The sequence below is a fragment of the Watersipora subatra genome, chromosome 8 (genome assembly GCF_963576615.1).
Source record: "Watersipora subatra chromosome 8, tzWatSuba1.1, whole genome shotgun sequence".
NCBI classification, from domain to species: domain Eukaryota; kingdom Metazoa; phylum Bryozoa; class Gymnolaemata; order Cheilostomatida; family Watersiporidae; genus Watersipora; species Watersipora subatra.
The window spans coordinates 16,366,510-16,391,280 of record NC_088715.1 but is presented as its reverse complement, the minus strand read 5'-3'; the positions used below and the strand labels follow the sequence as shown (position 1 = coordinate 16,391,280).

Sequence of the window (24,771 nt, the reverse complement as noted above, 5' to 3'; positions counted from 1 at the left end):
AAATTCGAGGTAGGCGTAGAGCGGAGGACCAGGAAATATTGCTTGCTTTTGCGGATTACGAATTAGGTATAGAAGCTTACAATGCTTATTTCATGATTCCTATGTTATGGTGCAAAAAACCTTTGTGGATTTTAAAACGTTTTCCGTTTTACATTATTGTGCTAGAAGTTATGAGCTCTTATTAATATAATCTATGTATGTACCGGTACGGCTAGCTATAAAATCATGGGTGGTTAGATGATCCAAACATTTATGCCTTAGCAATGAAGTTTTTGGGAATCAATGGAAAATTTTGCAGAAGCACCAATGCATTTGACAAACAGAATCCATGTTTTATATTCTCTGTTGTTTAGTGAAACTGGCTGGAAAAGAAAACCGCAATCATTATTTGCATTTTAACCAAAATGCACACGCACATTCTCTACGATAAGAAATATTGTCGTCAGAAATAACTTATGATTAATAATTTTTTGTAGCAGAAGAACGTTTAGATCATGATCAATAATTTTGGAGTGGTACTAAGACAAGCCTTTATGAAGGCTGTCCGGCAGAATGAATGATATATGCGAGCCGTTGTTAAGTCTTTCTGTAGCGAAGGAGCTTAATACAAAACATGAATACAAAACAACACATATAATCATTGCAATGAAACACATAAGTACATGTAATACATAATATATAAATGCAACACTACCATGGAATAAACATACCTTGGTGGATGACCAGTGTGTATATGCCTAACCCACAGACCTGCCAACCCTAGAGTGGGGCAATGCGTGAGATTTGGTTTTGGGGCAATTGATATATCAATGATAGTATATATAAAATTGTGGAAATTGGGGCAAAAATCTCACACATTTCTCTCGCATTTTCATTTTTTCTTTGAGGTGATTGCGTGATTCTCACGCCCAATGCGTGAGAGTTGGCAGATATGCTAACTCAGTTACAATCGTTGGTGCAACAATCCAAATAGCAAATCTAAGCTTTTAACCAGTGTGCAGGCAAGTCACAGAACTATACTATATTAGTGAATAATATATATTATTGACCAAAGAAATATAGGCAGTGATATCAAGATCTTGTGGAACCGTGTGCCGCTGGCAACACTGGATCGCACTGACATCTCCACTACGACGCTCATCAGCTGAAAAATTTGTTTACTTCAGTTGTCACTGTTTGTAATTGATTTTTGTCAACACAATAATATCATAGATGTAGTTATAATAAAGGAAAGCATTGACACATTTTCCTTGATTAATTTTACTTGCTGAAATAAAGATTTGAGTCAATTCGTCTAGTGTGACAGTGAAAAGCTGATTTAATTTATTATGCTGGTAGGATTGCGCAGGACAATTCAATTCTACAGTAAGTAAAATATATCAAAAAATCGATTCAGTTCATTTGTGAGTTGAGCCCTAGGGCTTGCTTGGGCAAGCGTATTATACCTAACTCAAATGTCCATCACTGCTAATTGCAGCAACACCTATAAGTTGTGTCATAAACTTGGAAATACTTTAATGTTATAGCTTTATTTAGAGTTGCTTTAGTGAGGAACTGTAACCCACAAAAGATGGTTTTCCAGTTTTCCAAGCAAAGCTGACTTTTCAATTGCAGTTCTCTGTTCTCAATTCTCTTGCGTCAGCCAAATGGCATGAGTCACTTTGTCTCCATTTAGCTTGAATATAAAAGCATCAGCAAAGCATTCATGGCTTCCCGACTGCTATTACCTCAGCAATCAATAGGGGCTAGGCTCCATGAATATGTTCACACTCAATATTTTTTGTTCAGTTGACATAGGATCTATCAATTAACTTCACGATAAACAACTGGCAACTTTTCAAAAACTTTTCGTAACTCTCATCGATTCCCACTCGCCTTACTCATTCCTGTTACCCACCTAGTCTTTTACTCTCAACTATCATTGTGCTTGTTTTTATGGGCCAGTGTCAGTTGCAAACAACGACTTTTGAATTTACAACAATGCTCACTAATAATGCTCCAATCAGTTACAAATAGCTGACTTTCGAACTCTCCTTACTACCTCCACTCTAATAACTACTGTCCCTAGTTCTACTATCACTACCTAGTTTATAGCCAAAAAACTGAGTCAATGATGGCTGTTGGCATTTTATGGCAAAGCACCTTCAAGGCCATGCTTGATGACACAGTTGTGGTATGCCCAGATCCAGTCTCACCAGCCTGTCATTTAAAAGGTACAGGCCTACTCCTTGCAATCTCTCTCCGCACTCCCAATTGTTTCCTAGTTGCTCAAATTGCCTCAGCATTATTCAACTGTGTGACAGGTGCCTCTCGCTTTGCTCTCAACTTTGTTGTGTTCTAACTAAATTTTTTATGTACATCTTCGTTTGCGTTTTTATTTTTATTAATGTTCTTTAGGTCGTTCCTTCCTAGCAGTCCATCATTACAAATATTTGCTAAAAATTGACCTCTTCCTGTTAAAACCAGCACATTCCCCTGTCATTCTTTGAATCCCTACGCTTTCTACTACTATCTACACTTTTCTATGACTTCATCATCACTATCCACCATTCTATTCCTACAGGTTTTGACAATTTGCTTTGTTCAAACGATACTCCTTCCTCGCCATTTATTTCTCCAACAGACTTATTCGTCATGTGCAATTTGAAAGCTTCTGCAACAGTACATCTTGACCCAGTGGTTGGCCTTAAAAAAAGCTATGTAAATAAATCTTCATCAACCATTGCACAGCGCCATCTGGTGCCAACCAGCACCTAGGCCATCACAAACGTTTTTAAAGATCCTTCTAGGTGAAATAATTGGTCAACGTGTTGGCAGTTTCTTTTTGTAGAACCACCAGATTTCAGGTCATTTCAAGTTTTTTTTGTAACTGGCTAAAATGTACAAACATACGTGTCTATGTCTCTACCAGTCATTTGACGATAAATAAAAATAATTATGCTATTTTTTGTGAAGGGATAGTATGGGTTTTCAAATGCTTTATCCGACGATGGTCTACTTTTAGAGTAAAAATAATTTGCTCACAATATCTGCAGAACATTTTAATGGCACATTTGTGCAGGCACCAAACATTTAGTGGAACTAGTGAGCGATTTAACCTTTAAGCATGAACTTATACAAAATTTTAAAAGTTTTTATCAAAAAGCTATTGGTATTTTTTCATCATTTGCGATTATTTTAGGTGTTAGAGGTGATCTGACTGCCAAGAAATTTTACATACAATTAAAATTGATAAAACTTGGTCGTGATTAAAATGCTCAGAAAAAATATGTTCAAAATGAAGTCATTAGTTGTTATCGTTGTGGTAGTTGATATCGGCTGTTGCGGTGAAGTTGACATTCGACGTGTCTCGATTCTGTCGGTCTCTTTGCAGTTATAAACCTCATAATTGCACCGTTAGTTGATCTGAACAATTTATTCGCAATTCAGTTTTATTGATTTTAATCTTGAAATATCCTGGCCATTAGATCATCTCAATTATCAAAAACTATTGCAGTTGACAGGAAAATTAGAACGATGCTTTCTGATACAATCAACTGAAATTTTATTTAATGTAAGCTCACCTTTAATGATAAACTCGGTCTACGCATCACTGTAGTATTTTACTATTTAGAAGTCAACAAACTTTGAAAGAGTGTTATTGTTAGAAATTGTTACGTCTAAAAGTAATCAAATAGGATGCAAGACAAGGTAGTCCTTTATCTTCCTCGGCAATGATTTCGCTTAATTTATAGAATAATCCCAAAAATTGGTTATCAGTTATTGCACAATAATTTTATATGCAAGGTTCTCATGTCATCGATTCATTGGTCTCAACAAATAAATGTTGATTTTTTATGTACATCATTAAATGCCTGGTCGAGATCATAGTGTTTTTTGAGCTATAGATGTACACTTTAGCCAGTGACAATAAAACTATGCTTCAATTAACATGAAATTTGTTGATATCACTTCATGTAGAAGACGCTGCTTAATAACTTGGTGTTAACAGGTTGTTTCATCTGAAAGTGATTGAAAAAAGGTTTTCCAAAGCATTTCATCAAGCTCGAGCTTGGTTTCCAGTCATGCATTAATGATGGTTAATACATTTGACTACCTCAACTCAGTTATGCCAAACAAGTTCGTCTTCAATTCCTTTATTGCACATCAGTTTCGGTTTGCTTGTTTAGTTTCTAATTGAACTACTTCAATCAGTGAGAGTTACACCAACTTTATGGAAGTTACCAGTTGCTTATTATGTAGTCGATTGAAATCTTATGCACCTGGCCAAAAAGCATTTTGTATGAACGAATTTGCTTAGTCCAGTCTGCATTGATGTCTGAGGCCATAGCAGTTGAAAAAGTCGAAGCTATTCATCAAATGGCTTTGCGCTGCATTTGTATTTAAGCTAAAAAGAGACGAGGACTTGTGTTAATCGGTTTATGTAATAGACTTATGGACAGAGAAAAACAGTTGGAAAGTTTGGCTATTACTTTTAGCTCACCACAGTCGGCACTTAAAACCATCCATGGTATCTCTCACTACTGTTCTAACATTTTGGAAGTATTTTTCAGATACTGTCAAAACTTCTCCAGTATCGAATGTCAAATACCATAGATCTCACGATTGCCATTGTTGTTACCTTCTTGTATACCACTACTACTTTCATGACTTCTACCCAAGCTGTCTTATAACAGCCATACCCCCTACTATAACTTACATGTCAATATGTGTTCCTTCAATCTCTAGACGAATGCCTTTAATTCCGACAAAAAAAGCATTTAATAGCAGACAATTTCTCATCTCATGGTGATTATGTTAAAAAGTGTAGCACGCTTTCTAATATACTCTCTACTTTTTGCCCAGCATGAGGACACAGTTTTGTATCTCTATTTTTTCAATAATTACTTGTAATGTCTTTTGGACTACCTCATGTTAAACGCTGACTTCCAGAATCATATTCTATTGCACTGCTTTTTTCTTTAGAGAATTACCAATTGCTTCTTTTCTCTTGCCATCTTGGCTATCTATATTGTAATCTCTCTTCTAGATTCATCTCCATTATGTTCTGATCTTAAAGTTCTATATGAAATAGATTGCTCTTCCCATACTCCCCTTGTCTGGGGTTAATATGTCCCATGCTAAGTTTGCGTTTTTAATCGGCTCCCTGGTTACCATCCCATCCCTTACGCGTGTTAACTGCCGCACTAAAACAAAGTGAATTCCATCTTGGTGAAGTTTCAACCATTCTTATAAACTCTTTAACACTTTTATTTATGCACATTAATACATGCACTTTTTCCCATCCCATAATTTGTTAGCAAAATATCCATTGCTCCCTAACAAGTCAAACTTCCTCCATTTAAATCTTCTCTCGCACCTCTTAAATTTTCTCTATCGCTATGTGTAGTAGTTTCCAATAGTACTAACTTGATATTTACCCTGCATAACAGACACTGTTTTACCACCTACATCTTAGGTCACTTCACTTACGCCTGCATGCCTATAGAAGGGTACCAACAATCACTACTTCGTTTTAGGCTCGTGCACACTATTGCTCAAATCAACATTTAGCTGTACGATGGACTACAACGATCACCTCTTTTGATGTCATCACCAACAATAAGGGGTACACACTATGAGCGATTAGCTCTAGCTAACCAACAATCAATTAGAAATCACGAAAATGCATTCAAATGCAGAAGGGACAGGGATGAGAAGCTCTCTAACTAACAACAATAGCATAATATAGCAATAATAATGTAGCAATCGTAGGAGGCGTTAGGGTAGAGAGGAAAGAAGATAAAATAATACTGTAATAGTTATTAGTATTATTTGGTACTGGTATTAGTAATAATAATAGTTACTAATTTTCTTGCGCACTTAGCCTGAGTTCCTTGATAGAGTTGGATAGGGATAAGGAAGAGTAAGACAGCCAAGAATTATTCGCAGTTGCTATTTTGCATAACTTATTAATTGTCCAACCGTGAATAAAATAACGTAGTACCTCTTTTAATCATCTACAGTAAGCAAAAGTATTCTATCTTCTTTATTGCCATTGGTTGTTCCGCAATAAAGCCTATTTAAATGCAGCAAAAACAAAGACAAAACATGTTATGAATAGACTCTATTCAAATGCAATACTGTTGTACTAAATTATGGCACAGCTTCGATAAGCTTTTTCATTATTCTTTGTTAGGGAGAGTTTTTTTCTGCCACGTGATAGCAATCATTTCTCTCGAAATTAACATTTGGCAATTTTTGTACTGATTATATTCGTTATTGCGAGATATATGTCGCTCGTCATGGCGAGTTCACCGTTATCCATTATGGTAAAAACAGATTCGCAAACAGATAAATGGTAAAATCTTTGTTGAAAAGTTTGAAGTTTACTAAAATACATACTGAAACTTCCTTCAAGTACATGCATGTGTTTAGTAAGCTAAATTCATTTAAAGGTTGACTTTCGACAAACTTCACATTACAGTTATTTGGTATCAGAAAATTCATCATGTCTTACTCTGCTGTGTTGTAGGTGCAAAATATGTGGAAATGTGATTACAAGCTCTTAAAAACTAAAAAATGAACAGTTAATCGCAGCCATCACAAAAACGCTGTAGGTTGGAATCTCTTTATTTTCATGACGTACTCAACTCAAAGTGGTTATTGGTTTGACACGTGATTTTATCATGTGAAATAGAGGCCAATAAAAGGCTCAATATAAAACGTCTCATAGCACTAGTTTATGACAAACACTTTGGGTTCTACCGAAAAGTCCTTATCAAATATAAATGCTCACTACTTACTTTACAGTTTTGTTTCCGCTTGGTCTAGTCATCTAGTCGTAATCTGATCATGTGACCCATACTTCCTGCCATATGGCGTGGAAAATCTCTACAGCATTTTCGATTATCACAGGTGACCAACAGGCCATTCATGTTTATCAGAGGGTGATATGCACTCCTTCGAGATAAGGTTAAAAAATTAAGCAAATTTTTGTAGATTTTGTTGGTAGTAGATTTTGAGATGTCGGTGCTCAAAGAGGCAGCATTATGATGATGATGAAATAGACGCATAAGGACAATTGACATGATTTTATTGAATGTATGAAGTATATTTGTGAAAATATTTCGACGAATGAGGTTGTATAAAATTTTAAACAGAAGCCATCGTGTTTATCTACGTCCCAATTAAGCCCTTTTGGAAAGTGATTCCAACCTACGGCGTTTATGTGTTGGCCGTGATTGAACGTTCATTTTTGAGCTTTCAAGAGCTTGTAATCACATTTCCACATATGTTGCACCTACAACTCAGCAGGGTAAGACATGGTGAATCTCTTGATACCAAATAACTGCAATGTGATTTTTGTGGCAAGTCAACCTTTTAGTTAGATCAGAATATACAGAATCGACTTACGTCCAAGTCGTCTTTTGACCACCCGGAACCAAACGCAGTTGTAAGGTAACTTACTGTATAGGAAGAAGACCATGTTATCAGTGCAGTGTTCAAGGCAAAAGACCACTCTATTGAGCCTATATGTAGCAGACATGGAACAGAAAGTGCATAAGACACACAAAGTGTGTAATACTACCTATATTGTCCTCATGATTAGACTAAACTTATCGATGGATTTACGAAAGTGATTGGACAATCATGTTTATTCACGAACTCCGAAATTGCAACAAAAGCATTGCTTTACATTTGATGTTATTCTTGAAGACTTACAATCTTTTTCATCTTGAGGTTATTAGCTTGTTTTAACTGTGGATCAATGTATGCGCAAAATATGTTATTTTCCATATTTCAATAATCTTGTTTCCATGATATTCCACTATTCTCTACTATATCAAATACTCCGCTGAACTGCTTGTGATAGTCAATGAACCTATGCTTTAGCCAACTGATCTCATTCACTTTGTTTTCATGAGGCGGTTAATCTGCGGTTAATCCACGAGTTCGCGTCATCCTCAAGATGGAAACGGCAGAAATCTACAAGTCAAGCGAGTTTTGTTACACACATAAACCTAAAAATACCCACTGAACTCTATCTATGAGCAACAAGCTGCCTCTACATAATACCATTGTTTAAACCAAAAGCTGGTCAATGTTGTTTGGATTATCAAGAGTCATTGCTATGGAATCTACTACTGGTTACGCTGCGTAAAATTGTAAATGCTAATTCTTTCAAAAGTGAACTGAAGCGCTACCTCAGACAACCAGACTAGACTAAACCAACTAGACAGACTTCTGCTGACTCTACTTTCAGGTTCCGCGCCTTGATTAGCCTTGCTATTGCGCACAGGGACCTCATCATCACCTTCCCTGGAGTGACATTTTTTTTCTATTTTTCTTGTCCTTTTATACTGTGAGAAACGCTCTTCATATTATTTTTGTGGTTATATTATAGATGAAAATAAACAAACAAACATATCTTTGCCTAATATTTCACGCTTGCAAAAGACAAAGACGGCGCTAGTTGATGATGGACAAAGAAATACCACGCAAGCTATTCCATTTTACACATTTTCCACACTTTAGTCATTTTTATTTCGATTTGAGCCGTTCTGAATTCCCATTATGATCTCTGATGTGAAAACGCTTGTCTTTGTGAACAAAGTACCCGCATTAGTCCACGGCATGCAAATATCTATTAAGCCGCTGATCACATGGCAATTCAATGGGTGCACAACTCCAAATCTACATCACCCACGTCATAGAAAAATAGTGCTTGTGTAGAAGTAATTAGTTTATAGAATCAGCAATTATGTGCCTGCATTTAGTCTGGGCTCCCATCATCTCTTCGACTCTTCTCAGCTCCTTTGGGAATAAATTCACAGTTATATTTGATAGTCTTGATTCTTTTAGGCTTGACGATGGCGGCTGCTGTAACGGAAGATATCCGATGTGGCTTTTGCTGGCAAGACTTTAATAATTTGGATGATCCACGGGAGCTGGATTGTAGCCATGTTTTTTGTTTGAGTTGTCTGAAAGAAGACTGTGACCGCAAGAACGGCATCCTTGAATGTCCTATATGCCAGTAGGTAGTTAGGCTATTTTGAATGTTTCATGGTTCAAACACATTGGACATAAACTTACACACAATTTCATTAGATATTATCAAAAAGTATCCGTATGTTCTATCTACTGCAATTGTTCAAGATAAAAATCGACAAAACTTGATGATTAAAATTCTCAGGCCAAGCGAAAGTGTAATTATGACGTCTATAGTTGTGAAGAGACCGACAGAATAGAGACATGTAACGCTGCAACTTGAACGCATTAGCTGATAGCAACTAGCGACGTCATTTCGCACAAGTTTCTCTTCTCAGTGTTTTAGCCGCAAGCAAGTTTTGTCGATATCAATCTTGAAACATTGCATTCAGATCGCTTCAAACATCAAAAGCATTTACCAAATTGAACAGTATTGAAATTTACCGGTAAAATTTGGCAAAACATCATCTTTAACGCATTACCCTAGGACACTTATATTTTGCTAGTATTTAGTTTCGTGAGTTGCATACAGAGTAAAGTTTCGCTTCAACTTAATTTCGCAGCTCTGATGAATGCGAAAATATAGTGATGTGAAAATAAATGCAGTGGAACAAACATAATTAGATTCCTCAGGTTTGGTTCATTGGTAAAAAAAAATTTCAATTTGGGACTATCGAGGCCGAGATCGATAATGCAATTTGATCGCTTGCTGCCATTTGTTTCTTGGACTATCAATGAACAAAGCTATTTAATTCTGTGTTTTCGCTCGTTCGTTATGATAGTTTAGTTTCGCTCATGAATTTTTCGCGAGAGGATGACTCCGCGAAAACGCGAAAGTTTGATGAGGCGAATACCTAAGTGTCCTAGGGTAAATATGAATGAATGATAAAAATGATGCCCAGTATATTTCAGCGTCAAATCGAGACGTTCTGCTGATCAGGAATTTCTTGCAACCAGCTTATTCTGGGATTTCTTCCAAATCTCAAAACTCGTGAAAGAAGCTCCATGTTTGTTTGCAGGCGAGTAGATTTTGATTTTGGGACAGAAGACTGGATGTCGTCTCTGACATCCTGTAATGGGGTTCGAACCTCCGACCTGCAGCTTGGTTGTCCTAAGCCCTAACCCTACACAACAGCCTTCTATATTGAGTCTTTCATGCAAGGAACTAATGTTGCCTTTTTACCTATTTACCCTTCGGATGGCATGCATCATATACTATATTAAACTATTGTTTCATATAAAACAAATAATGGGATTCATAAATTTTGCATCAATTTATTCATTAAACTCATGTTTTTACAGCATAGCTCTATGATTATAGCATAATCATAGCATAGCTCTATAATTTAATACTGTTACTTTCCTAAACTGCTAGGACATAGATGACATAATAAATTTATCAGTTTTGTGCTTATTCATAAAAAATGCAAATATAAATAAAAATATAATATAAAAAATGCAAGATCTGAAAACCTCGTTTTTCGCTTAGTGATGTGTAAAACTTATGCAAAGCCATTTCAATTGTAGTAATTTGCTTTCGGATATTTATGATCCTTACCAAATTAAATTTTGACGGAAATTTCAAGATTTGTACGCCTCAGACGTTAACCAAAAATTTTCACTTCAAACAAAGTTATTGTTGCTGGTGGAGATATTTATTGATTTTATTTTTAATTCGTTTTAGCGGCCATTGAAGTCTTCAAAACCTAATAGTAGTTTTCAATTCGGTTTTTATTTACTTTATTTTAATCTCACCTGTCGTCACGGTGTAAATCTATGAGTTTGCATTGTGGCTCAAAAATGATAGCATCCTTAATACCATGCTTCCTTACAATGTCAGTAGGAGGCAACCAGTTTTAACCAGTTTTAACCAGTTTCAAGTTAGCTGGTCAAAAATTCAAGATCCATGAACCTTCATTATTCCTAAGTTGGTGTTTCCAAAAAATTGTGAATTTTAGCTGTCGCATTAACTTATAGCTTTCTGCTATTTCTTTAGGCAGACATATACTGCTGTTGACTTCAACAACCTGAGAAAAGCAGTACTTGATGAAAATACTGAGGAGGCTCCCGTCAGCCAATCAAAATGTGACGGAGCTGATTGTAAGCAAAAGCTGGCCATCAGCTACTGTGTTCAGTGCGGAGAGAAGGCCTGCCCCGAGCATGAGGAGGTAAGAAAGTGTTTCACCTTTTAAACATGAACTTACAGAAAGCTTTTAGTAGATTTTGTCAGAAATTATCAGTATTTTTCTATCATTTACGATTGTTTTTGATGTCTGAGGTGATCTGACCGCCAGGATGCTTCATATATATTTCTATAGATGTTTCAATTAATTTAAAGACAGGTTAAGGTTAGTTGGTTAGAAGTTGTCAGACTTCTAACCATCTAAATGCAGTGCAAACAAATCTGTGCACGTGTTTTTGATCTAAGCATTTTAACCACAATCAAGTTTTTTCGACTTTAATCTTAAAACGTCCTGACAGTCATATCACGTTAAACATAAAAAACGATCACGATTGATACAAAAATACTCATACTTTTTGATAAAATCTGCTAACATTTTTTGCAAGTTCATCTCTAGCTCCTGCTGTTAACTCTGTAGACAACTTTTATCCATCTCATAGATATATCACTAGCCATCTCATAGATATATCACTAGCCATCTCATAGATATACCACTAGCCATCTCATAGATGTATCACTAGCCATCTCGTAGATGTATCACTAGCCATCTCATAGATATACCACTAGCCATCTCATAGATGTATCACTAGCCATCTCATAGATGTATCACTAGCCATCTCGTAGATATATCACTAGCCATCTCATAGATATACCACTAGCCATCTCATAGATATATCACTAGCCATCTCATAGATATACCACTAGCCATCTCATAGATGTATCACTAGCCATCTCGTAGATATATCACTAGCCATCTCATAGATATACCACTAGCCATCTCATAGATATATCACTAGCCATCTCATAGATGTATCACTAGCCATCTCGTAGATGTATCAATAGCCATCTCATAGATATATCACTAGCCATCATAGATGTATCCCTAGCCATCTCATAGATGTATCACTAGCCATCTCATAGACATATCACTAGCCATCTCATAGATGTATCACTAGCCATCTCATAGACATTTCACTAGCCATCTCATAGACATATCACTAGCCACCTCATAGACATATCACTAGCCATCTCATAAACATCCAAAAACTAGTCATTGACATCTTGTACAGAATTTTATATGCGATACTTTTATGGCTCATGATAATTAGGAATACCTATAGTAGAATCATATATCTATGAATTGTACAACATTGCTCATTTTCGTTGTTTCGTTGTTTTGCTTAGTGTGTAAATTTTCCTTGATGACTTTTGCGTCATCAGTGTTGAAGACGCTACAGTGAAGCGTAACATCGGTGTAACGCAGGTTATTTATATTGTAATTGATAAAGAAGAACAAAACTCCAACAGTTGTTGTTAGTGTTAGCATATGTACGGCACTTGTCTATTGGTAGCTCTATTATTTGTAGGTAGCTCTATTATTATTTTATATAGTTACGCTTTTAGATTTAGTTCTAGTTTGAAGATTTCAAATAACTCGCTGAGTTTTGTTGTAATTGTGTTAATACAGTTAACAATTGCATATCTGCTTTTCCAGACTCATAAGAAGCATTTCGGCAGCAAGCATCGAGTGATACCCATCGGTGTTTATGATGAGTCACCAGAGAACTTTAAGAAGCCCGTCTGCAATGATCATAAGTACCCTGAGAAAATGATTCTTGCCTGCAGTGTCTGTGACAGGCTCGTCTGCAACGAGTGTGACCGCCACAACCCACCCTGCCTTGGTCAGTGTTTTACTGTTGTATGAGATTTGTCTCATCTTGTTGTTTCTCATGGCCTATCTTGTCATCATTACACTGTGTTCTCTGATTTGTCTCCTCCTGTTGTTGCATGCAATACACCGTGTCGTGGTCAGGGTTACGCCACTTTATCTGATTTGTCCTCTCTTGTTGTTGCTTACAACACATCCTAAAATGGTGACACAGCTTTATCTGATTCGTCTCCTCTTGTTGTTGCTAAAACTACATCTTGTCATGGTCATGATTTTATTACTTTATATGATTTGTCTCCTCTCAAAAGTTCATTTGGTTTAAGCATTCGAGGTATGTAGCAGGAGCAAAAACTCTGGTATTTCATACCTGTCATTATATGCTCATTGTGGACATCATTGGTTTTAGGAAAAATATTCTCAAAGCTCTTTTAAGATTTAACTAAAAAGGTCTTTAGTCCTACGGTGAATCTTATCAGGTCGCTTGTTCACACTGCTTTCGATTTCTGCTGAAAAAGATTGTTAACTCTAGCACTAAAATTTTATGAGGAAAGTTCAATGTTACTTAATGAAATGCAGACGACAAGAAGCATGACTATCACAAATTTGATGAACTGGAGAAAGGTCTGACGGATGAATATAAAAAACTTCTTAGAGAAGCTGACGCTAAGCTGACAGAAATGTATAAGCTGGAGAAGGAGACATGGAGCTATCTTGATAATGATGCAATTAACAGAAATAATCTGATTGAGGAAGCGGAGAGGGCAAGAAAGGCGAAGGTATTACAAAATGAATGACGTAATTTTAGATTTTTAAAGTTACTTAGTTGCATCTTCACTCTCTTGCATTTACCGTAAAACCTATTTTAGTGCCATACTGTGAAACCTCGGAGTGCCATACTGTAAAATTTCTATTTTAGTGCCATACTGTAAAATCTCTGTTTTAATGCCAAACTGTAAAACCTCTGTTTGAGTGCCATACCGTAAAATTTCTATTTTAGTGCCATACTGTAAAACCTCTGTTTTAATGCCAAACTGTAAAACCTCTGTTTTAATGCCATACCGTAAAGCTTCTATTTGAGCACCATAGCGCAGTATTTCTTAACCCTTATAATGACATTCTATTAGTTTTAGTTTAATTTAGTTAAAACTCTTTCTGTCATAAGTTCAGTGTATATAGATATTTTCTTGTACTATTAGTCTACTGTAACAAGCAAATACAGTCATGCCTTGACAGATGAGTGCCCCAATATATTAGAATATTGAGATGTGACCAAAATTTCGAACAAGTTTCTATCCTGAGATGCGAGCCGGTTGTTTATGCTGTCACTTAATGGCAAAGCATGTTAGAGGCTGCTTTCGAGAACAGCATTGCTTGGTCTTTATCGTCAAATCAGTTTAAAAAAGATTTTAAAAAGGCCTGCTAAAAGTGTTAGTGAAAGCGAGGCAAAAGTGTTAAGCCGGCGAAAAATATCGAAAAACTAAAATGAAGACAAATTAGAGGTAAGTTTAGTAAAATATTAAAGCTTAGCTGTTAGTGCGTATTTAGTTGGCTAGATTCATTTTATAAGCTAAAATCAAAGTTTATGTTGCCATCACGAACGCGTTGCTGCTAATTTGCTCTCGCATTGACGCTAGCCACTACATCTGTCTCGAAAGTAAGAACACCGTACTCCATATAAAATGTTAAATTTTATTGCAGATCATAGCTACTAAATAGGTATTTGTTATTTTGTGAGCGTAGGCACTGAAAACATTTTCCTATTGTAATATCCATGCTTTAGGTGGTTTCTCATAATATGGGAACGGATTAATTTGTATTTAGTTATTTCATATAGGAAATAGCGCTTTGAGATACGAGAACATTGACCTATGAGCTCAATCCCGGAACGCATTAAGCTCGTATTTAGAGGCATAGATAGTTTCTCGTACTGTCAGTGAATTGCGGCAGACAAAATAGCTTTTAAAGTTTACACCAACATTTGCTTTTACTGTGTTCATCTGCAATCATGTAATCACTGAGCCTTTTAACCGTGATCAACTTTTGCTGATTTCAATCTTGAAATATCCTGGCAGTCAGATCACCTCAAACATAAAAAACAATCATAAATGATAGAAAAATACTGATACTTTCTGATAAAAATTACTAAAATTTTGTTCATCTTATTTTAACCTTGATTTTAACCTCAATCTTTATCAAAAAAAATTTTTTAAAGTTATTTTTTATCATTTGCAATTGTTTTGAATGTTTGAGGTGAACGTACTGCAAGAATGTTTGAAGAACCGATAAAACTTGATCATCGTTAAAACGTTTAGATTCAAGCGAAAGTGCTATCATGACGTCTATAGTTAGTTACACTTCAGCAAAGAAGTCGACGGAATAGAGACACGTAATGCTGCAACTCGAACCCAACAGCCGATATACATCATCACGAAAGACAGGCAGCCGCATAACTAGTCACATCGTTTCAGCATGTACATTTTTCTGAGCATTTTAACCGCGATCAACTTTTGCTGATTTCAATCTTGAAGTATCCTGGCATTCAGATCACCTCAAACATCAAACACAACTGCAAATGATAGAAAAGTAACAATACTTTCTGATACAAATTACTAAAATACTATGCAAGTTCATCTTTAGCAGTAAACCTTTTAGAAGACTCTCATGCAATAAGACTACACATTCAAATATGATGTATTATACTAAAGATCGCTTAGATATAGGTAATTCATAATATAAAGATATTTTCAGTATGTGATTGCTCCATCAAAGTTACCAATCCTACGCTTGGTGATATAAAATTATTCCTTGGTGTTGCCGTTCATTCTGTTATACTCTAGCGTGCATGCTAATGAGTGTTTTAATAATTTCCAATATGCCTGAAAGGTTTTGCAATATAGGTTGAGCTATCGAATGCATTTACCATAAACTCTCTATTTGAACTCTATTTAAGTGCTCTACTTTTCAGCCCTTCCTTTAGAGTGGCACTTTAATAGATGTGACGTTCAAATAAAGGGTGGCACTGTAATTTTCAAGTAGCTTGTCAGAATTTTGGGAAGATAAATTTAAACCTTTCATGGGCGGAGCAAATGTCGCCTATATTTCTCACTCTTCTTTGGGCGGAGCGATAATAAACCTTTTATATGCAAGAAAATGGCGTTAAAATAGGGGTTTTACAGTAATCAGCAGTTTCTGAGCCTTATATTAGACGCTATAACAGTCTACAGATAAATACCTGGTTTAAAACTGATCCTGTTGGGGCTCTCTAATAAGCTTTCCTTAGTCCTGTATTCTCCGGGATTCTCTGGTTGTGTTGGTCGATGATTGGTAGATGACAGTGCAAAGATTTAATATGATTGACTATTCACAAAGAGTTGATTATAGCTGTACAAACTTTTAATAACAATGTCATGAAAATGTCAAAATTTTTGACGGGGTAATAACGGTTATGCCATAAATTGATGTTTTATGGCATAAGCATTGGCATATACTAGTATGAGCTGTGCTACCCAGGGTTGCCAGGGGGTTAAAAATCAGCTTATAAATAAACAATGAGAGGTTCCTGACACTTGCTATTAGCTTGGCACATTGCCAATGGATAATTTGAGTAAGTTTCCTAATAAGAGCTACCAGCTTCTCGTGATGTTATGCCGTCACCCTGCGTAGTAACGGAAAGCCGTTGTGTATTTGCTCCCATATACAGACATACAATGTATGTCGCCTAGGAGTCTATCAAGCTTGTGTGGCTGAATTAGTAAGGTGATGGACTGGTGAACCGGAGGATCCGAGATCAAATCTTCTGCGATATTGATTCTCTATTCCAAGATTTTAATAGCTTTAGCTGGAATACACACTTATATTCACACGACCAATTTTGAGAAATATATACAGTACATAGATGTACTAATGTATGTATATACTAGTTGGTATAACTAGTATATAGTAGAACATTATGGTGCCTATATGGCCTATTCAAATGTTTGCATTATGTGCTTGGTTCATCAAAGCTACCAATCCTACACCGGGGATATTTCTATCAAAACTATATATGAATTGTTGAAATAAACCTTTTGTTTGCTTGTTTACTGGGTATTCAGCCATTGGACTATTCTCTACTAATGAAGGTACTTTTTAGATTGAATACCAAAATTTACTCTTCGAGAAGATCGTAGAGAAGGTCAAGGCTGATCAGGTTGCTCCGACGGAGAAGATTGAAGGTTTCACCGCTTCACTGAGTAAGAAAAAGGAAGCTCTTGACGAAATGAGGACCCGAGCCCGACGCTTGATGAGAGATGGTAGTGTGACAGAGAAGATCAGACAAAGAAAGCAGATCACAGATATTATGAAGCAGCAACTTGAGGAAGAGCTTGGCTCGTGTGCGCTGGAGACCTATACTCTACCACCTGTCGAAGGTAAGGCTTACTGCTGTCTCTGCACATTGGCCTATTTTATAAGTACTTTCTCGAGAGATTTCATTTACATGTAGTTATTTGGTTTCATTTTGTCATTTGAGGAGTTGTCTATTCTTGTCTTTTTTAATTATTTTTTAAGTACTTTTAGTCTGTGCTTAGCGCTGTCTCTGACCTTTGATGAACTTACACGAAACTTTTGTAGATTTTTTTACGAAGCATCAGTCTTTTTCTGTCATTTGTGGTTGTTTTTGATGTTTGAGGTGATCGGACTGCCAGGGTATTTCAAGATTAAAATCGGCAAACCATGATCACGGTTAAAGCGCTCAGATTACGTGAGAATGCATTTATGATGTCTATAGTTGCAAAAAGACAAACAGAATAGAGGCGCGTAATGCTGCGATTTGAGCGTAGTAGCCTATATCAACTATAGCAACGATACCCACTAGTCATAACAACTATATAACAACATTTTCGGAGCACCTTAACCATGATCAAGTTTTGTCGATTTTAATCTTAAAACATCCTAGCAATCAGATCACCTCAAACCTAAAAAATCGTTATAGATAGAAAAATACCAATAATTTCCGATGAAGTCTACAAAATCTTTTTGCAAGTTCAAGCTCACTGCTTTGGCTGGCTTGTTGAATGCTTTCTTCTTCAGTTTCATGCCATTTACTGTCCAGTTGTCACTTTACTCGATTTCAAACGAGCTTTAAACGTTTCAGTTCTATCTTAAGTTTAAGATCTATCTAGTAGGTTTAGCAATATACTATCTTACTGAAATTAGCCAATAGCAACTGTCACTGTTTATTAGCGGTATTTTTATTACCGCAATGAAGATCGCGCATAAATAAATCGGGTTTGTGTCTGTCATACGAGATCACAAAATTACTTCAATGCTTAAGCAGATAAGCTATAAGCCAACTGCTCTTTGCATAGTGAAAATTTGAAAAAAAATAGCCCGTAAACAGCTTTTTACAAATTTATTTTCGTTAACCATCAATTCATGCCCTGATTCCATGAGTAATGTTTTTTATTAAACGGTCCTTTGGATATTTTGACTCGGAAAACAAATGAGATTGATTACGCAATATAGCAGTACAGTTTCACAGCTGACCTCGGGGGATATTTTTAAAAGTTTGCTTTTAAATTGTTTATCTGTGATGGTTTTCAATTGTTACTAAAGTATATTATTTCAGTCGAATGACGCAAAAGTATTATTGAAATCCATGTTTGCAAGAGTATCACTTACCAAAATTTAGTCACGAAAACAATTTTGTGATATTTGCATCTTCAAGGCTCTAAAATATTGTCTTTGACATAGATTTAGTTCATACAGTCCTATCTTGACATACAAGTGCCCCAACATTTGAGAAATTTGAGATTGGAGCAAGATTTTCCCATGAGGTATGAGACAAATTCAGATACGCTCATAAGAGACGGTTCTTGAGGTTAAGTGGCCGAGTATGCGAGAGGCCGCTTAGGAAAACATCATCACTCAGTCTGTCTCGTCAGAAAAAGTTTAAAACTGTTTTCAAAAAGGCCAGCTAAAAATAATAGTGTAATTGAGGCAAAAAGCTGTAAGCCAGAAGAAGATAATAAAAAAAATGAAGGCCAAATTAGAATTAAGATTAGTGTAAAATTATGACATATTTTCAAGTGTGTGTTTAGTCAGCTAAATTCATTTAAGTTAAATTTAAAATTAATGTTATGTAGCATCACAAATGTGTAGCATGCCGAACGTGTTGTTGTGAAGTCTCTCTCCCAACTTAGCTGCTATGTCTGTCTCAGAAGTGAGAACTCCATTTAGTCATGTACATAATAATGTTAGATTTTATTGCAGATCATAACCACTAGATTGGTATTTTTTACTTTGTGAGTGTAGGTATCGGATTAGAACAATTAAAAACACGTTTTTCCCTCATAATATTCTGTTATGTGTTTTTTTTTCAAAGACTGGGAACAGAATAATTTGTATAAATTTAGTTATTTTGTATAGGAAATATTGCTTTGATATACCAGAAAATTGACATACGAGTTCAGTCCCGTAAACTGAACTGAAATTAAGCTCATATGTCGAGAGATGACTGTATCTTATAATCATGTCTAAAACGGTTGAGTTGCTGCCTATTTATATGATTCAAGAGAATTCTACTAACAGATCTGCCCACTGCATTACAGGTACAGCTGAAATAGTATTTTTTTATTAATGCAGGGGCTGTTTTTTATTATCGATTAGATCTTGTTGCCAAATATTGTAAATGTTCGACGACCAACTTAGGGTCAAACGAGTTTATCGCTTAACCATCTGAAGCCTGAGGCCTAGATACTTCCGGAAGTTGGTCTCCAACCTGATTCTATGGTGGAGTAATTTCGCTTTGTTTTGCCAGACTTCTGGTTTACATAGGATTACAAAGTTTTTGCCGCAGTGTTTTCTTCAGTTACCGCTAAAGCATGACCTCTTTGAAAGAGTGAAAAAAAAACTATTTGCTCAATTTGAGTTCTGTTTTTTTAATTGAGCTCTACAAGTTGGTAGTTTAAAAATGATATTCGGTTAAAAAAGAGTCCATCGTTTTTTTGACATCATCAAGTTGTTTGCACATGCGCTCGTTCACGAACAAGCCGCCATATTTGTAGAAAACGATCGTTTTCTTTCATTTACTAGTTTTTTCATTTACTTACACTTATTTAATAGTACTTTTAGGTGTCATTTTGATAGTATAATAAAAAAATTGCAAACAAAAGCATCATTTTCAAAATATCATTGCAAAAGCTCACGTTTTTAGCGATAAAATTGTCTATAAAGATGGCCGACAACGATAAAACGACGTCGCGAAAAAATGAAGGATTGTGCTATTTTGAGTGCTTTCACAAAGTTGTCAATATGGTTAGGATCAGGAGACCTGCTTGTATATATATTTTGTTGACCCAAATTAATATCAGACATTTGCATTTGTCTACTTGTTATTTTAGTTCTGCTGCCTAAAGAAAGTTTCACCTTGGCGGATATCGACAACATCGACATCGTCAGCTGCGAGTTTGCAACCAAGAAGACCTGCTACGATATGGATGTGCTCCCTTCCAAACAGATCGTCTGTGCGGGAAATCGGAGTATCGATGTGTTTGATAATACGGGCACACCCACCCGTACCATCTTCACTAAAGAGGGAGACTATACCAGCATTCAGGTCTACAAAGGGCACATCTATGCTCTTCTCAAGGCTCCACAGCACACAGCTACTCATGCTCGATGGGTCATCAAGTTCGAGGAGAACACCTTTAAGGAGGTCCATCGCTGGGACCTACCCCCGTACAAGTTTGTGAGCATGCTGGCTGTCAGTAATGACAAGGTCTTTGTCATCAACAACGATGGTCCGAAGGTCAAGATGAACGTTTACAGCACAGATGGGGAGCTATTGAGAGATATCTCATGTGACGACCAATTCAAGAAACCTGTCTACATGTGTCCGCTTGGCGATGATGGAATACTGGTTGCTGATCGGACAGCCAATGCCGTGTACAAGATCAACAGCATCGATGAGAAAGTCGATGAAGTGTACCCCGTTCCGTCACCGAGGGGTGTGTACTGTGACCCGTCTGGCAACTGGTGGATCTGGTCTTCAGAGGAGAAGTCTATCTATCTTCGCTCGGCAGATGGTTAGTATGGTTTTCTCCAACTGTTCTAGCCACTGCTACCATTGCCGAATCACTATACACTTGTCATGTCAGACTGTGCTGTTCTACACTATTGCAGTTTACAATCTTCCTGATAAATAATTATAATTTATAATATAAATTGCTATTACAATATTTATGTAAACATATTATTTCTATAATTTATAATAAATTATAAATTTATTATAATATAATAATTAATTTATAATAATATAATATTTTACTAATATTATAGATTAATATATAATTTATTATAAATTATATATTATAATAAATTATATATTAATCTATAATATTAGTAAAATATTATTTGTATAATATATATTATTTATATTTAAATATAATATTAAATAAGTATAATATAGATTACATAAAAATTTACAAAAAAAATGCATTCCACTGCAATTGAACTCATATGTTCGGCTTAGCAGCCAGGCGTACTATCTACTGCCCACTCGGCTGCCTTGCTGCATTGTATAATAATTGTACGCATAGTTATCACACATGACGATCTCCCACGGCGCACGGGACTGTCAGCGTACTAGTTGTTATTAACTACATTTTATGTTGGTTAAAATGGCGTAATTTTTGCAGTAGAATTCATAAGTCATTTCTCTGTCATCCATTTTATCGTTGTAGTATTTCTTACATTCTGATGAAGATTAGATACAGTGCGCACATAGCATCCCAAAACAGTCTGTAATATTTTGTTGAGGGCCCACAGCTTGTGTTTATTTATGACTTACTAGTACGCGGGTAGTTCCTTGCGCTGTGAAAGTGTTATGTGTAATAAGTCTGTGCACACTTATACCTAGTTATGGAAAGGCATAATTGGCGTATATGGTAGCACATTTGCCTGAGTGCCAGAATATCCTGGTTTGATTCCTGTGTAGTTCAATGTTCCTCCTAATGCTGTTAGCGTGTTTAAGGATGGACCCACAGTCATGGCTCTTATAGTAATGATTCAGCAGAACAATTGGAAGGATCAACTAGAAGCCACGACCCTGTGGTTAGCCAAATAAACACATTATGGTGCATCTTTGTGTACAAATCTGTGCACTTGACGCACATTTTGTGCAGATGTACAAATTCTGGTGCATCAAACTTTCTGATGCACCAGCATTTCAAACCACAAGCATAATCATTGATTTAAATTAAAATAACCAATAAAAAGCATGTGATTAATAAAAGATATTTTTCTAATTTACATATATTACATGCATATATACAATAGCAAGCTTTCAACCTTTTCAAACAATCGGCAACCTTTCAACCGTAAATTGCTGGGTCTTTCGGATCTAGACCATAACTTGAAGGCCCCGTGTAGCACACTGACAATGTGGGCATGTTAAAGATTCACCACTGTCCTCCGCACATTGGACAAGTGAAATGGCTACCTGGCTCTGTCAGACTTGACGTGTTGCAAAATGCACCCCTTCGGGTTAATCTGACAGTTCCAGAAGAAACCCTTGACAAGTCTTAGGACCACTCAAAATAGTTTATAAAAACTAGTCCTGGCGGTGTGTTTCTCTACTAGAGAACATGAAAACACTACCAAGTATTGTCACTACATGACAGAAGCATGTCATTACTATATACAATAGCATATATAATTATACTTTTGGTATTATTATATATCTAATTATATTAATAATACATATACTCTTATATTAATGATATGATTATATATTCCTATATTATTATATCTAATATATGAATATATAATCATATGCTATCATATCATATATAATCCTCAATATAATTATATATTATATTAATAATATAGAATTATATTAGTGTATTGTAATTGTACAGTACAATACATATAATGCATTATGTTTTTTCAGTACATATAATACTTTTCGCTGCTTTTTTAACCTTTGGATAGGTAAGTGAAGACGCTTTCATTGTTAATGTTTGTCTAGGCCTGCGAAGAGGTGAAGGCTATAATGTCTCGCAGTAATCCAAATATCTTGTGGGAGTTTCGAAACTCAAATGCACCCGTAAACACTGATTCTGTTGTTATTACAGGACAAAAGAATAGAACCCTCTCTAAAAACTTTGTTAAAGGAAAAGGTGCGGAGTACCTTTGTGGATTTGCTACGGTGAATGGAAACCTTTATGCTGCTGCTTCAGGTCTTGGCATCCTGCGTATGGATATCCACGTGGCACAAGCTTAAAGAAGATGCACCATTTTATCCCGTTCTATAACTCCTTCAGCATTAATTCCAATCAAAATCTGTGATTCATAGTTCGCTAATTTTGTGTTTAATATTTTACTAACATTTGGATAGATTTTAAGATTGTTGCTCCTTTCTCCATGCGCTGATGTGTGTGGGGATGAAATCATGTTTTATCAAATGGTGGTAGGGAACTTGGCATTTAACGATTAGGGGTTCATAAACTCGCTCAAAGAATGCTTCACACTAATTGGCTGTAGAGAACGCAGCAGGGTACCAGAGTATTGTTTTTCAGGTAGTGATGCAAGATTTTCTACGCAAATTTTTTTGCTTTTGCACATTTTGCTTAGTGTTCTTCTTGGCTACTCATTTTATGTAGTGCTTGATAAATGAGTTTGGATTGTGTTGTACTCTTTAGGAGTTGCGTACTCCTTACACCAATTTTTTTTTATTTTTGTTAATTCATTTGTGATTTCCACTTTCGCAATTCAAACAGGAATTTGTTTCTATCTCATTATTATGTGAATAGATGCTCAACTATGAATAGCATAGAACATGTAGCCTTCAGTTTCCAAGCTGTTGAAGAGGTATGGAGAGGGTATCCAGGAGAGCGAACCAAGGCTTGCTTCATAGGTTGTTCGAGCAAGGCAAGTTAGAACGGGGTGATTGCAGCTTGCAAGACACAAGTTTGTATAGGTAAGTACATAGCTACCAATGTACAGACAAAGGCATAGGATAAGTGCCTTGGCCTGTCAGCTGGCTAAGGTTACAGGTTAAAGAAAGCCGTGAAGAAAGGATAACTCCTATAGAAGCTAATTGAAAGCAATTGGCTGTTATCTGCACACCAGTAATAACATCTGAAAGCAACATACGTAATATGTATGTTGCTTTCACATGCTTACACATATTATGTGTATACACACTGAATGTGTAGCTGTCATTGACCAAATGCAAGGGGAGTTGTCTGCCCACACTTAATGGAGCGATTTAGCACAGTAGTTTAGATTGAACTACTTGGCTGCCCAAGTGTTAACCACTATCAGATTGTATTAACATAAAAATATTAATTTGCTGGGCAATGGTGAGAAAAGGCAGTCATTATTAAATGCTCATATTAATTTCACTATGTGCTACTTCACATCGCGTGCCCACACGCATGTTAACAGTTGTGATATTGCAATGACAGAATTTAAACAAATGTCACTGTCGGTCCTTTGATTGAAAAAACTTTGTTTTTAGAAACTTTTAGAAGAATATTGATTCTTGTGTCAAATAGACTTTATCTCAGTTTATATCATGATGTTTTGCAGCCTACTTTTATTATTTTGGTTTGAATACTCTTCTGGGTTTCTGAGCTATACCACAAATATATAATATAAATACAAACATAAATAAAAATCAAAATTAGTTTAGGCTCCATATCAGTATTTTATAGTAATTTTATGAACATGAATATTTTGAAGATTACAATAAAAAATTATTTATTTACATAATTATATGAATGTTTACGGTTTGAATCAATGTTGGCTTGATGTGGAAACGTTTCGAGCCCTCATTTCTCTTTGCATACTTATGCTCACCTGACTGACATGAAACATTCAACTTTGACGGAAAGTTCTAGAAGGTTCTTGAAAAAGCAGTTCAGCATGACAATTATATTGTGAGTAGGTGCAAATGAATAAGTGT

The 24,771-nt window shown here is 35.9% G+C and overlaps 1 protein-coding gene across 1 annotated transcript; it reads left to right on the top strand.

The window, feature by feature from the left end:
- LOC137401657 (uncharacterized) lies at positions 1–23,636 on the top strand. The gene is made up of 8 exons (XM_068088113.1): positions 1–66; positions 8,845–9,016; positions 10,967–11,138; positions 12,648–12,834; positions 13,398–13,597; positions 16,954–17,230; positions 20,204–20,887; positions 22,937–23,636. Exons 2-8 carry the CDS (start codon positions 8,853–8,855, stop codon positions 23,083–23,085), a joined length of 1,833 nt encoding a protein of 610 aa, XP_067944214.1. The 5' UTR covers positions 1–66; positions 8,845–8,852; the 3' UTR covers positions 23,086–23,636.
- Positions 23,637–24,771: the final 1,135 nt, after the last annotated feature.

Excerpts from the sequence above, each read along its gene's own strand:
- LOC137401657 (XM_068088113.1), top strand. The coding sequence starts at position 8,853 with ATGGCGGCTGCTGTAACGGAAGATATCCGATGTGGCTTTTGCTGGCAA. Across the intron at positions 9,017-10,966 it reads CTTGAATGTCCTATATGCCA|GCAGACATATACTGCTGTTG; the intron begins GTAGGTAGTTAG and ends CTATTTCTTTAG. Across the intron at positions 17,231-20,203 it reads TACTCTACCACCTGTCGAAG|TTCTGCTGCCTAAAGAAAGT; the intron begins GTAAGGCTTACT and ends TTGTTATTTTAG.